The sequence below is a fragment of the Strix uralensis genome, chromosome 25 (genome assembly GCF_047716275.1).
Source record: "Strix uralensis isolate ZFMK-TIS-50842 chromosome 25, bStrUra1, whole genome shotgun sequence".
NCBI classification, from domain to species: Eukaryota; Metazoa; Chordata; class Aves; order Strigiformes; family Strigidae; genus Strix; species Strix uralensis.
The window spans coordinates 8367607-8382595 of record NC_133996.1 but is presented as its reverse complement, the minus strand read 5'-3'; the positions used below and the strand labels follow the sequence as shown (position 1 = coordinate 8382595).

The 14989-nt window shown below is 50.0% G+C and overlaps 2 protein-coding genes across 5 annotated transcripts in view; one reads left to right on the top strand and one right to left on the bottom strand.

Moving 5' to 3' along the window:
- Positions 1–4479: 4479 nt before the first annotated feature.
- On the bottom strand, positions 4480–9799 carry UTP11 (UTP11 small subunit processome component). Its single transcript, XM_074894476.1, has 8 exons — positions 9677–9799; positions 9531–9592; positions 8915–9017; positions 8554–8667; positions 7707–7800; positions 7277–7407; positions 5372–5482; positions 4480–4768 (listed from the first exon to the last, which is right to left on the bottom strand). Exons 1-8 carry the CDS (start codon positions 9737–9739, stop codon positions 4685–4687), a joined length of 762 nt encoding a protein of 253 aa, XP_074750577.1. The 5' UTR covers positions 9740–9799; the 3' UTR covers positions 4480–4684.
- An 832-nt stretch (positions 9800–10631) lies between these two features.
- The window catches only part of FHL3 (four and a half LIM domains 3), a 29799-nt gene continuing 25441 nt past the window's right edge, over positions 10632–14989 (top strand). Inside the window, exon 1 of one of the 4 annotated variants that reach the window (XM_074894736.1) lies at positions 10632–10791. The gene's annotated coding sequence lies outside the window, so the exon portion shown is untranslated. Of the gene's footprint in view, positions 10792–10921; positions 11261–12755; positions 13121–14989 lie in introns of those variants that run through there. The other 3 variants (XM_074894735.1, XM_074894741.1, XM_074894739.1) reach the window with 3 other exon arrangements.

Here is a 14989-nt window from a genome sequence, read left to right as displayed (position 1 = left end):
CTCGCGGGCACGGCTGGCGGGATGGGGGGACCAAAGCCTCCCTGCTCCGCTGAAACAAAACAACGAGGAGGGCTCTGGGGGTTCCAAGTGTCCCTCCGGCTGCCGCAGACCCAGCAGCGGCTGCCTGCGGGGGCTCCGCAGCCTCCCCCAGCATGTCAGCTTCTGTTGCCATGCCCCAGGGACGGGGTGAGAGATCCCACTGTGCTGGTCTCCATCTGGTTCAGGCTCGGAAAATGGGGCCTACAGGAAACCACTCGTGAAGCCTAAGGGCTGGTGATGGTTCTCCTGCTAGTAGTATATTGTTGCAGTTGCCTGGAGATAATCCTGCAAGCATTTTAATGTAGCCTGCTATTAACTTTTATAGACAGTCATTATCAATTGAGTTTTTCAGCTTGAACAAGGAATTACATGAAATTATTATACGGCACAATATTATTCTGAGTCACCTGAAACCTGAGCTGTGAATCTGTGGGGTATTTTGATATCTGTATCTTGCAAGCTGCAGGGAATCTCCTTGCTAAAGAACCTGTTGGTTCAGCCTTTGATACTGTAATTATCACAAGCAGAAAATAGCTGTGAGCTGTTTCTCTCTGTCCTTCCCCATGAGGGCCCAGCTGGAGAATGGCAGATCCCACCAATGTCTCTTGCACTGCAGCCGAGTGGGCTGGGTGTTTTGCTCAGTTATAAGGTATTGACTCTTCCCAGACCCTTGCAGGAACATTTCAGTGCTTTAGGATGAGGAAACTAAGCTAGGGAGTCAAACCAAGAGTGGGGTCTGACAGATGAACTGGAGGGAAGGGTTTGGCCTTTGCGATGTGCCTGGGGGAGCTGCTGGGTCTGGTGATGACCCACAGGGACATCGCCCTGCACCAGGGCCACCTGCTGCCGTGCAGTGGCAACCGTGTCCTATAACCCTGGACACAAACAATGTTCGTTCTTAAATATCTCTTAGAGATAGAGGCTTTTCCAGAACCTCCTGCAAAACATCATTTCCAGCCCAAATTTGTTCCTGAGCAGTTCATACACTGTTGAGTCTGTGCCAGCACTTTTCCCTGCCATAAGGATTTTCATGCTGTTTGCTGTCTGGAGCTTTTGAAGGCACCTGTACAGCCTTTATCTTGCTAGGCTGAAGGAGCCAAGACCTAGTCCTGTTTGTAAGACACTCAATTCCCTTCTGCATCTTAGAGGCTCTTTCATCTGTCCCATTGTGAACTAATCTTTCTTGAATCTTGGTGACCTGCATATCATGTTCCAGATGAAGTGTCATAACAGTCCTGTAAGATATTTCCAGTATTGCCTCCCTGATATATCGGCTTTTTTCCTGTCAGCCTGAAGTCATTCTGTGATTGCACCCACAAATTTTGCTTCTTGTTTAAAATGTGGAGTTAGCATTGACAAGGATTTGTGCAAGTGCACAGATAACTGCTGTATGAATAAGCACCCAACTTCCCTATTAAAGGTTAATTGTGAAGCTGAGGGGAGAGTCCAATGCTCTCCGTAAAACCCTCCTTGTCCCTGTTTGTTGCCTCAAATCCTTAATTGTTTTGGAGTGTGATGTTGGATGTGGGAAGCTGTTTTTGGATAGCTCCTGTCCAGTTTCTTTCAAGATGTGAAATGGGACTGGGGATCTTCCTGAGAAATTGCCAAACAGAACCTGGGCACCATTTTTGCTGCCCACACTTTCAAAAACGCACTGGCTTGTCTGCCAAGGACAACCAGCGCAGATTCTCCCTTCCAGCAGGAAGCCCGTTTCCCGTTCGTCTGCCCTGCAGAGAGCCGGGTCTCGGCACCAAAAGGTAGTGTTTAGCCTGTGATGGCATTTTCAGCATTAACTGCCTGAATGTTTCTCTGGACATGGAGCCACAGTAATACTGTGAAACACGACAATGGATGTTGGTCAGATAAAAGAACTTTGTTTGGTTTTGCTCTTTGAGATGGTGTGATTTTCTTGCTGGGAGCTCTGCAGGGCAGTGGGCGTGAGCCAGCCCTATCTGCTAAGGTGGAAGTTCAGTGATCAACACCCATCAAATCCTTGAACGCTGCAGGCAGGAGTAGGTGAAATGTGTTTGTGCACGAGAGCTGGCACCTCCTTTCAGTCTGTTGTGGCCACAAGCTGATAAACCACTCCACAGCTGACTGGGTTTGTACCTGGGCTTTCGTGGTCAGGGTCCAGCAAGAATTCTGCTCGATATAACACCACGGATGTAACACCACGTGCTCTGGTTTGCCTTTAAGACCTTCGTGGTTTCCTGGGGAAAAGTAACTCAGACCAGGCACCACTTTTGCTCCTCATACCCTGTACAGTGAACACAAAACTGTCGAGTCTTCACTGAGAGCCTGCAGCCGCCACGTGCCAGCGGGCAGGTGAGAACTGCCACCAGGAGAGCAAGCGGTGCGGCACTCGACCCATAATTTTCCATGGTGAGAGCACTGACCACTCAAAGCCTCGCAGCTACCTACTGCATCCCATAATATCTTGCTCCTTCACTGGGAGACATGGCTCTCTTCCAGGGATTAGGTCATTTGTGCCCATTGCAACACTTGACCTACCGATGGGCTCAGAGCCGCACCAGGCGTCTGCAGCATCGGGCTCAGGAGCTCTTCTCCTTCGGGTGTCGCTTCCCAGCGCCCGCCGGCCGTGAGCCCACCGGGGTCTTCCACCGAGCCGCCGCTCTCCTTCCCCGCCCTTTCCAGTAACTCTCGCCTCTCGATGCAGGTGAAATTAATTAGGGATAAGGATCAGCTGTTCACCCATTTAAATCTCAGTCTAAAGGAGATTGCTCTTCAGACACCCAGCCAGTGGAGTGGGGACCTTGATGTACATCTTAAAAACAGTTAAAAGGTCCCCAAAGCCAGAGGTGAACTTGGCAGTTTTCTTACAGCCTGGCTGGCTCTCCCTGCCTCGTGCTTTCTGCCTTTCTCTGACTCTTGCCAGCGCAACCTCTCGAAGCCAAGGACGGGGCCTGGAAAACCTCCAGGTTCTGTCCCCGCGGTCCCGGCGACGCGAGGCTCCGCGGGACGGGCTCTGCCACCCGCGCCCGGCAGGCGGCAGCGGGGACGCGCCCAGGACCGCTCAGCCGCAGGCCCGAGCTCACGGCGGGCCGGGCCCACCCTGGGCTGCGGCGGGGGCAGCACCGGGCAGCGGGAACGCGCCACCGCCGGAACCGGCCGAAGCCCTTTCCCGGGGAGACCCGGGCGCGCGAGCAGCGACCGCCCCGCCGGGGCCGGGACGGCGGAACCGGCCGCACGGCGCGAGCCCCCCTCCTGGCCCCGCTCTCGGTTCGCCCCCCGGCCCCGGCCCCGGCGCGGCGCTCTGCTGCCCTCTGCCGGCCGGGCTCTCCCGCCTCTCTGCCGGCGGCTGAGACGGGATTTTCACCGGAAAACGCTGTTTTCAGTCGCGCGCGTTTTCCCGAGGAAGGAAAAGGAGAGACTCTTCCCACCGCCGCGTGTTTATTCCCCCGCGGCCGCCCGGCGCTGTCGGCTCTGCAGAGCGAAGCCCGGTGCCTCCCTTCACCCTCCCCAGGAAATTCACCCCGCGGGCGTCAGCTCGGGCTCCCTGCAGGGGCAGAAACGTCTGAAGCTGCATTTGAGCACGTAAGAAGTCGTGGTCTATCTCAGCGAAGCCTGGAAAACTCCCAAAGTGGGAAGAGCGTCTTTTTTTTCCCCCATCCTGCAGGGGCATGTGCTGCTCTTGGCCCTGCACCAGGGAGATAAGAGGAGGAATGTTGACGCCCAGGCTCCCTTGACTTGCCCGAACTGCTCCAGGACACTCAAGGATGCGCCTTCATTGTTCTCCCCCTTCCAGCTACCAACGTTGCCACAAGCACAATATAAACAGAGAGGACAAACTTGTGTCCCGCCCTTGGCTCCTGTAGCGTCTCTCCCCAGACGGGATTTCCAGCATCGCCTCTGTTGGGACTTGGTAGGCGACACTGGGAATTCAGCGTGGCACAGGCACTACCCCCTTGTGTGGGAGAAGACAGAATAAGCACAGACAGCTTCTCAGCTATGGAAATTATTCATAAAGGTGAAGTTTTCTTCCTTTTTGTACAGTGGAAGAAACAATTCCCCGCTTCCAGCACCATTCCAGAATAGGCTTGGGCTAATACGGTGCCTGAACTCAGCAACGCGCCCTTCGCAATCCATCTCTTGTTTTAAAGTGAAATACTGCGTGCAGGTAAAGCACAACGGGAAAATTAAAGAGGGATGGGGGGGCGGTGGTGGGGAGTGATATATTAAGACAATATTTCAACTTTAACTTGCTTGAAAAGATAGCTAAAAAAGCTGACCTGAAATCTCTTACGGTTTTGGACGTGTCACGGTCACCGGCCAGCGCTGAGCGTAACAATCCCACAGCACCTTCTCCATCCACGTGCTGTGTGCGACCCATCTCCCAGTCTCTGACTTGACCTTGACTTTTCAAGGATTGTTTATGGTGTGTATTACTAGGATGTTCAGGCACCTCTTGTGGCTTCCCACTGTAAATACCAAGAGAACAAACTCTCTGATTTATTAATCAATTCATTAGATACAATATATTTATGGCTACCGCAGGCCCACAGTAATTTGTTTTAACAAAGTGCTAGGCTGCAGTGAAAAACAGACACGGTGTATCAGTCCTTCTTCATGAGGAGAATCCTCTTTCCTTCTAATCAAAGACTGTAACAATTATTTAACAGCACGGCTAACGTTTCCGCTGAAATTTGAATTTGTAAATAGCTGGACCATCTGTTGTCTCCTTCTTCACCTTTACTTTATGAGTTTTGTCCTGGAAAAAAGAACAAGAAAAAAATATTTGCTGGCATGTAAGAAAAAACCCCAAAATGTCCTCATATAAATAAGAAAGTCCCTGTCTGGGACTGACAAGGCATTAGTGAGCAATGGTCACTTCCACTGTTTAGGTGGGAATTGTATTTCCATCCGCTCTTTCCACCTTTAGGCTGTCAGGCACAACCTGGTTTGTTCACAAGCACCAGTGAAGGGTGAGTCCCACTCAGACAATTTTTTGATCACTGGGATTTTTAAGGTCTCCTTGTAACCTACAGAAATGGGTCCTTGCCTCTGCTACTTGAAAGTATTAATTTAGTACTTGAGAGATGGCAACAGTATTTTAGAAAAGACTTGTGAGCACCATTTCAAAGCTGAGTCTTTGTCCTTGCTGACATGTTAAGACTTGGACTAGCAGATAAAATTTACTAGCCATGGCACAACTGGAATGCTTCATCTCCTCGGTTTTTCCATACTAAAAGAGGATTACTTATGTTCAGGACTTATCTGGAAGTGTCAGTATAAGATCAGGGCTAAGAAACACATACATAGAAGACTAGACCTAAGCAAAACGAATTGAAAGAACCAGAACTAAATCCCTCACCAACAGATCTTTACGTGTCTGGATTTTCTGTGCAACAACAAACATGGCCTTTTCTCTTTCAATGCGCTGCTTCAGGAGGTCATACTGATTCTTCCTTTGCTGGGCTAATTTCTGGAGAAAAAAAAAAGAAGCTGTTTTAAGACAGAGAGGAATAAGACACTATGGTCTGTAACTAATATATTCTGAGGCACTTGGACCTCACAAACATCTTTTACATTTTTAAATCATAATCATATTAAAGAATGCTGCTTCTATTCTGTGGCTGGATTCCAGAGAACCATTTTAACATCTTGATTCTCATACTAGAGATTTTCTAGTTAGGACTTAATCCTTTGTTCTTGATTTAATTTCCTAAATCCAAACATAAAAAACCCAAACTACTTCTAGTTTGGTGGATGGAATTTTATTTTTCTAAGTCCTCTGGATTTCAGAGTTGAGTGCAAGAGAACATTTAATTCCCTAACAAAAACACAGTTTATCCAGAGGAGGGGGGAAAAAAAAAAAACAAACAACAAAAACAGACAAGTTCCTGAAGTGCTTAGAAACTGCACAGAGGCCTCCCAAAATGCAACTTGTTTCATCACGTTTATCTACTAAGAGTGGATGGCTTTCCCAGCACAAAAATGGTATTACTGCAGGTGTGATTTAAGTAATTAAATTAAGGAGAACAGATCCCAACATGCTTAAAATATGACTCAAGACATTTAGAGGAGAAAACTTGTCAGTCTATGGTTTGTCCAACTGCTTTACTGACAAGCCAAACTGAGAAAGCTGGCAAGAAGAAAGGGACCACAGGGTGTTTGTTATCTGACATCTGATTCAGAAAAAAACAGGTTACAAATTTACCAATTGGCAGTTTTAGACAACTTTATTTTTACCTTATACATACCAACTCAAGCTCACAGGACTGTCTAATATATCTAAAATAATTAAGCTGTATTTACAGTGTTAAAACTGAGTGTAGCTACTTCTAGGACAGAAGTGCTGTGATATTAAAATATCAGAATTGAAGTTGATTGCATAAGCAATTCATCCTGAAGGATCATGAAACGCTTGAAATTAGGAAGTGAGACTATAGCTTAAATGTCTTTAAGAAAACTGGGGAGACAAATCCTGAATCTCAAGCCACTTCAGGCTCAGAACCTAACTGAAAAATACCATGAGATCGGAAACCCAACAACAGACCCATCTATGTTGGAATAAACTTCTTCACATCTCTATTCAGGGGGTGCAAGGGTTTTTGGGGAGGTGTAAAGGGAGACTTAACAGTGGATGCTGCAAAAAAATCACACTTAAAACTGCAGCAGTCTAATGAAAAGATAGTCCCATAGGTGTATGTTGTGTAACAGAGGAAAATATATCAATTTTGCCAAGGAAACTGCCTAATCAGATCCATTCCCTTCCTTTCAGGCCCACAGGTCACAACTCCTGATTCATTCTCCACCGTGGACCAGGACACAAGTGAACAAGCTAAAGGAAGCATTTCTTTACAGAACGGGTTGTTAGGCGTTGGAATGGGCTGCCCAGGGAGGTGGTGGAGTCCCCATCCCTGGAGGTGTTTAAGAGTAAAGTTGACTTAGCGCTTAGGGATATGCTGTAGTTGGGAACTGTCAGCATTAGGTCAATGGTTGGACTGGATGATCTTCAAGGTCTTTTCCAACCTAGATGATTCTGTGATTCTGTGAAGTTCTCTACGTCGGTCCAGGAGAAGATCTGACTGTAGGCTCTAGGCACTGGATGATTAACAGACATCCACTACAGCCTTGAGTCACCAACAAAGATGTTAAGACAACAGAACAACTCTGTTCTCCTCCACAACAGTCCAACGAATCCTCTTGAGTGCTTATTATATAAGATGTAAAAAATTAAGAAAACTGTAATACAAATAGCGGCACTACAAACTACCTTTAAGTGGGCGGGGTCAGTAGCTCCTTTCAGCGTCTCTTTCTGCAGTGTTGCGATGGTGGGTCGGTTGTACACTCTATCTACGAGCTCTGGAACAGTATCCAGGTGAGTTGCAATATCAAACTCCTGAACTGTAGATAAAAAGAAATTTAGGAATAAACTCACAGGGACTTCTTGGACTAACACTCAGCAAACCTTCCAAATGTGAAGCTTAAGCAGAGTCAGCGATGGAAGCCCCAGCAACACAGCTCCTGCAGAACTGAGGTCCTACCTAGTAATCAAGAGATTTCTAGAGCACCTCAGCTATCATTCCTGAAAAAAAGAGGGTTTTTTAATGATAACAGCATAAAGAAAGCACGATACTATATTAAACGGCCATCAATAAAACATCACAGAACAAGTTTTCTGATAAAACCTATTTAAATCTTACCTTCTTTTTTGCTATCAAAAAAGAACACGTGCTTGCTGGGATTCTTCCCGGCAGCGTCCAGCAGATGGAGCTCCGACTTCAGCCTCTCGATTTTCTGCAGGTAGAAAAGTTAATCTGTTGTGCCAAACATCCGGAACAAGGTAAATAATGTCTCCCCGAGGTGAATTCCTGTTTCTCAGGAGCTTCTCAGGCATCTGAACTCTTCCTTCCTTTTTAATCTTTGAAAATATATCTAGTCTATATTTATGTCATGTCTTCATAACCTTTTCGAGTAGAGGTTAATAGTAATTTCCAGTATTACCCAGGCAAATATGTACAAATCAATATTCAAACCAGTAAGTTATCTGTATGGCAGACAAAGTAGGAATGATTACCATGAAACCACTAGCAAAAGTATGAAGGAAAATTCAAAGCTGACTTTAATTTTTTATCTGCAGTGATGCTGTGTGGATCAACATCAGAGCACAAAACATTTTCAGAAGTGGGTCATATTTCTGTTGATTGCCTGCCAGCCATATTCAAACAACCCACTTCAGTAACAATAATCCTCAATTCTTTATAAACACGAGATGCAAGAGCACAGGTTTAATGTCTCAAATTTACATAAGAAATTGCCATGGTTTAAAATAATGCATAGTATAGTATCATTATTCAGCATACCTTTAGGTTCTACATACAGAGCTCCACCGGCACTTACATCTATCGTTTCCAGTATTACACAAATCAGATTTGTGTAACTAAATAACAGTTACTAAACATAAGCACAATAGCCAACAACAACAAAAAAACCCACAATAAAAAGAACCATTCTGAGCAAACTGGAAACACTAAAGAAGTGAAGCATTACCTTGGCTTCTGCCACTCTTTTCATTTCCACATATTTAATATCCTGTGTCCTCATCAATTTCACCTGCTCCGGGGTCACTTCATCCTTTGGCTGCTTTATTTTATGGACTCCATCCTGAAACCAGACAAACACAGCACTTAGATGCTGTTCCAGCTGTAGTGTTCCATGGGTCCTAATAATAAAAGCAAAAGAACCTTCTTGTCCTTTGCCCGTTATTTTCTTCAAAGCCTTCTGCAGGCACCAAACCAAATCTGCTAATTTATTTACTAATTCATAAATTAAAAACAAAATGGTAGGAAAAAAAATGATGTTACTTAGAGCACAGAGTGTAACCCTGCTTGAAGGCAATTTAGATTCTCACCTGGAGCTCTGCACGTATCATTTTAAAGTAGAACTCATCAGGATTCTTCTCCAGAGCTTTCTTCTGAAGTGCTCTGAGGGCATTCTGTTTCTTGTGATAGTCACTGGGGAAAAAAAATTAAAAAAACAAACCAGAGAGTTGTTCAGCGGTTTCTCCACATTCACACTCCCTGATGAGATGCTGAGTCCTTCAAAGTGATGCTCAGAGCTTTGAGACAGCCGAGAAGGCTCCACACGTAGAGATGGACATCAAGAAATGTCTCCAGCTTTACAGGTTATTCCTTAACAAAGCTGGAAATGAACAGCGTCCCACGGAAATGTTAGAGGAGTGATGGAAACACGTTCACCCGTTCTGCAAAGCTCCCCGAGCTGCTTGGGCCTCCCAGATCTTCTACGGAATCGGCCGTTAAAGATGGAAATGGACACTTGTAAGATTCGTATTAATCACAACGATAACGATTTTGCGGTGCCTTCGCCCTCGCGTTCCCTCTCCCCCCGACTCAGCCGCAGCGATCCTGAACCGCCCGGGCACGTTCCACCCGTCCCTGGGGGCTCGGGCGCCGCAGTTCCCGGCTCCTCCGCCGCCCCCCGACCCAGCCCGGGGCCCCCCGACTCACTTGGCGCGGAGCTTGTAGTCCTTCTTCTTCTCCAGCAGGCCCAGCTTCTGCCGGCGGGCGGGCTAGGAGGGAAGGCAGAGAACAGCATGGGCGGCCGCCGCCACCGGCCACCGGCGGCGGGGCCCGGCCCGGCCCAGCGCACTGACCTGTGCCCGCTCGCGGTGCGGGCGCTGCCCCGACTTGGCAGCTTTCCTGAAGGCGGACGACATGGCGGCAGCCTCCGCTCGCCTAGCCCGAGCTGCCGGTGCCGGTGCCCCCCCCTCGCCGCCCCCCGCCCCGCCCGGTGCCGCCGCCGCGCTGTGACAGGCCACGCGCCGCGCGCGGGCCGGAAGTGGCGGGTCTCGGGGTCAGAGGTCGCGCGCGAGGCTCGCCGGGAGATGGCGCCGTCTCCATGGCGACGGCGGCCCCGGGCGGCCCGAACGGCTCCGCTCGGCCGGGCCCCGTCGCCGCGGGCGGGGGGCTGGAGCGGCCCGGCCTGGCCTCCCCCGGGGCGGCCCCGAGGGCCCGGCCGGAGCGCGGGGGCCTGCGGCCCTGCCCGAACCCGCTCGGGGGACTCGGGCCGGGGCTGCCGGTGCCCCGAGCCCTGACAGGGCCCCGCCGCCGCCGGGGCCGCGTGGGCCGGGCTCAGCCGCGGCCTCGCTGACGGGTGCGGGACGCGGCCAGGCCCCCGCCCCAGCTCCACGCGTGTTTCGGCCGCGGGGTCGTCGCGGCTGCGCGGGGGAAGAGCCGGCGCCCCCAGGAGGGGGAGCCGCCGGGCTGCAGCAGGGGCCGGGCCGCAGCCGGGGCAGAGCCGCGGGGCCGCCTCGTGTTCCCCCGCCGCCCGCTGGCGGAGAGGAGCCCGCAGCCGGCCGGTTCCCCCGGGGCCCGCCTGGGCTGTGCCGCGGGGACGCGCGGCCCGGGGCGGGCGGGCTCGGCGGTCGCCGGGCTCCGGGGTGGCCGCTCGGAAGCGAAGGGGGAGGCGGAGGGGTTAGCGCCGAGCCGGCGGCCGCGGGAGGGGGGGTCCCCGCGGAGGAGCATCCCGCGGGGGTCGGGGACGCCCGGGCTGGCGGGCGCGTCCCGCTCGCACCCGCCGGCGGCGGCGGCGTGACCCGCTCCGGGCTCTCGGAGCGAGTGGTTGTGCGGGGCGGGCACCGGGCGGCCCAGCCCGCCGGCCCCGCCCCGGGCCGGGCTCCGCGCCGCGGGGCTGGGGAGCAGAGCCGCGCCGAGCCTGCCCACCGCCGGGCGAGCAGCGAGCGGGGCCGGGCCCCGGGACGGCGATCAGGTGGGTCGGGACGGGCCGGGACGGGCGGCGGGAGCCGCCGCTGCCGCCCGCTTCGGCCCCCGCAGCCCCGGGCAGGTCGGGGCGGGTCGGCGGGGCTCCCCCGGGGCGCGGTGTGGAGCGGGGGGAGCTGGACGGTGCCTGCGCGGCCGGGGTCGGGCGGTACCGGGGACGGGGCACCCCCGCGGCACTCCGGCTGGGTTTACTGTGTCGCTACTGGGGATGTGGCTCGCTCGGAGAGCTTCGCTCCGGTTTGTTCTAGGAAGCACAGCCTGCACCGTTTTGTAAAAGAAAGAGAGGAAAAAAAAAAAAAAAAAAAAGTCGGCCGTGTCTCTTTCCCAGACTGTAAAGTTGCAGCGCTTAAGCTCTATTTTATTAAGAAAGCTCTGAAACTTCACCCAGCCAACAAACTCGGAAGTAAACTTAAACCAAATACTCAAACGTAGCGTTGCTGCTTCCACTGAATCCCAGGGTAGGTGCGGGAAAAGACTCCTCAAGGCCTTGCTGTCTTGTGTGTGTGTTAAACAAAGACTCAAAAGTCACACTTTGAATCTTGCTATTGAAAAATAGCTCAGCATCTTTTCAAAATGTTGGTTTTTTTTTTTACTGAACACAGTTTTGTTTCAGATTGCTATGCTTTCTTACAGGTAACGTTTTCTTTTTTGGTTTCCAGTTTTGTCGGTATTTTGTGGTTACATTCATCGCTTTGACTCTTTCATGAGAACTGGTGGAAATGCTGGATATGGTTTATAGTTCGCCTGGGTGAGGCGTGTTAGTAGGAATGACTTTCCACTGACTCAAAGCTCTTCGGATGGCATGTGATGGTGGTAACTTACCTTCACAGTGCAGGCTTTGGTGCTGAGCTCTCTATACTTAGGTTTAATATGTTCACTGTTTTCCAGTTTTGAAAATCATAAAGGAAATCTTTCCAAAGTGGAAAGCCTATCGCAGGGGCGCAGGAGAGGCTGCCCTGGACCAGGCCCACAGTCTAATGGACGCAGCGTCCTGGCAGCAGCCCAGGCCACTAGTGAACAGTGAGGGAAGGGTGCGGGGAGATTTATTTTACTTTTCTGACTCCTACTGAGCATTAGAAATCTGTGGCTCTTCTAGCGACTACGAATGTGTGATTGTCAAATGTTCCTTTACTGTTAATTTTTGAGAAGTGTTTTCTTGGACATTTCCTTAGGAGTCTTTTCATATTTAAATGTTTGCCTTTGGCATGAGTAATATTTCTCTGGTGTTCACAAAGGTGTTGAAGCTGCCTCATTTCCCTCATTTGCTTTGTCAAAATGTGGTTTAACTTCCTGACAGGCAGGCCATCAGCAGGAAGGGGGAAGTCTGACATCTCTCCTGTCTTATTTTTGTGCCACTTTCTTTCCTTTTCCTAGGATGGACACCATATGGTTCTCTTGCTGGCCACTTCCTTAGAGGCACAGAGTTGTGAGCGTTAGTTTAATTCTTACCCGGCTGGGTCTGTAATTTTGTATAGTTTTAAGACTGGTGGCATAGCACAGGAGACAAAAATATCGGCAATATAGTTAGTTGTGGGCACTAATTATAGTGGATGCTCTACAGCAAAAAGTATGTTTTGGAATGACAACTCCTTAAACCTGCACATAGGGAGTGGTGGGGACAGACCAAAGGCAGGGTGGTGGTTGGAAGCATCCAGAATTCTGGAGCAGGAAGCCCTGTGAACAGCTCCAGGGTCTCACTGGATCTCCCTGTTGGGTGTCTTTGAGGTGCCTCCTAGGGAAAATCTGTGCGTCTTGCCTGCCTGCAGAGCAGCACCCACAGAGCTGAGCAGGGACTGGCGTGCTGGACACCAGGCTGGCTCCTTGGTCTCTGGGAGGACGGTGGGTCACTGCCGTTGCCTCTGCAGGATTTGCAGCCATCTGCAGCACGTCTGCTGTCAGCTCTGCTTCCTGTTTACACTGCACTTTGGTTTAGAGCCGGCTCTGACACAGCCGTGCTGTCCGAGGACACGGTGGCAGCTGGGGGGCTCAGCTTTCTGGGATCATCGTGGGGAAGAAAGGCAGGAGCCTCTTTCCTGGCCCGTGGGATTGTGGTTGCCCTGATGACACGTGTGTTTTTTTCTGTGGAGTACCAGCCTTGTGTGGCTGTAGGCAGCGTTCACTGGGCAACAGATTTCTGAGGGGTGTGAGCTCAGTGATGCTCTTTCGGGTTTTGGACCTAGCAGCTTTAAGACGGAGGTGAACCCTTAACTGACGGAGCCAGGAAAAGCTTCTCTGCGGGCAGGTTACTGAAATTCCCAGTGCACCAACTCTGGAAGCGCTTGGTTCTGTTGACAGCCAGGACTTCTTTGCTCTAGCAGGTAGGATGCTTTCTACTGTGCTCTTAATTGCAGCTGAGCTGATGCTGTTGCATGGCCTGCTGTTTTTTGAAATGCCAGCAGGAAAATTGAACAAATTGATCACTCTTGGTGCTCAAGTGATCCCCACCCCCTCTCCCTGGAAAAGGACTTTTATGGTAATCACAGCAGTGATACACAGGATTTTCCTGGTGGCCCTCGGGGGCCCTTGTTCGTGTCTGTGGGATTTTCCTGTCCTTGGCTTGCACGAGGTCATGCTGGAAGAGCCCTCAGTGCAGCAGTAGCCTCGGGAGTGAGGCAGGAGTGTAAACCTTTTCGCCTCTGCCTCACCTTTTGTGTGAGAAAGTTTCCACAGACAAAGCTGTTTGTGGAAAACTGGGGACTGGCTGGCTGGTCTGAAGAAAAGCCAAACTTCTTAATTGGACAAACAGCTTCATTATTTCTTGTAATTGCTCAGTAAGGAAACTGTTTCTCCTTCAGTGTTCAGTATCCCTGGTCAACACCCACTGTTCTTGGACTGCTTGTGCCCACCATGGAGCACCCACCTTGCTCCAGCAAGAGGTGGTGTGAATGACCTTTGTGGTTCTGTTCAGTGTTTGACTCCAGAGTGCAAGCTGCTACACCTCATTCCTTAGGGGACTTTGACTATTTCTGCTGAAATAGGTGCAATTTTGATGGCCAAACTGGAAAAATTCAGAGAGAACTTGACAATGTTTTGCCTGGTGATGTCATGAAAACAAATGTAAGCATTTCACTCTATTTTTAAAAAAAAAAAAAAAAAAAAAAAGGACAGCTATGACAATAGATAACAGCTGCATCTAGGAAAGGGAAAAGACTGGTTGTTAGGGGACAGAGAAACTTTACCAGTATTATTTAGTCTTCAGATGACTACCAGGAGTTTAGGATCACCTTTAAAGGACAGGGCATTCAGGTGTGAGGGCTGAGAGTCTGCAAGAGAAGGGGTTCAGCTGCACATGCTTTGCTGGGCTTGGGCCCCACAGCCAGACGACAGCTCTGCTCCCCGGGAAGCTGCCGCAGCGTTCTCCGCTCTGCTCATTCGACAGGGAGGAGGTGGCACTTCCCGTGAGGCTGCTATCTCGTTACTAGACTTTGTCCATTCAGAAGCAGTGGGTCTTTAGCTACAGTTGGAAGGAAAAATGCTCCGTTCTGTGGAGATGTAGTTGCTGAGAAAAGTCCTTGGTTTTTGTTCCTTCTCTTCCTTCCGTTTTGCACTGGTTTTGCCAGGTGTAAAATACAATTGTCAGCAGTTTACAGGGAGGGGGAGTGTCGGTTTTCCTGTTGAAGAAAATATCAAGGGTCTGATTGTGAAAGGAAAGGGGAAATTGATGAATGCCACATGGCTTCCACCTTCCTGTATTTCATCCTAGCAGAATTGCCTCTGCTGAGTGACTCACTTTGTGTCTGTTGGTATTTGCTAAATGGAGAACAGTTTTAACAAATGATTCTGCCCTTACTGAACAGGAGCCCACTGAGAGGATAATATTACTCTGGGAGGAATCAGAAAGACATGTCCATTAGGGCTAAAATCAAGAGTTATTTAGAAATGTTTTAACACAGAATCCAAATAGCAATGGAATAAAAATCCTGAAATTTATGTTCTTGTTCTTAGCGTCTTGTTCACTTTGGCTTTATTTGGCCTGTGGTCATCTGACTGTTAACTCATGTCATTTTTTATTTGCCTCTGCATATATTACCGTAGGCTGTCCTAGGCTTGCAAGTTGCAGAGGTCTTTTATGTAAAGTATTTCAAACCTTTCAAATACAAAAAAAATAATTCTTAAATCAGCACCATGGATAAATATTAACTCCAGATGTTTCTGATCGGTGTCATTGCTGGACAAAAGTTTATGTT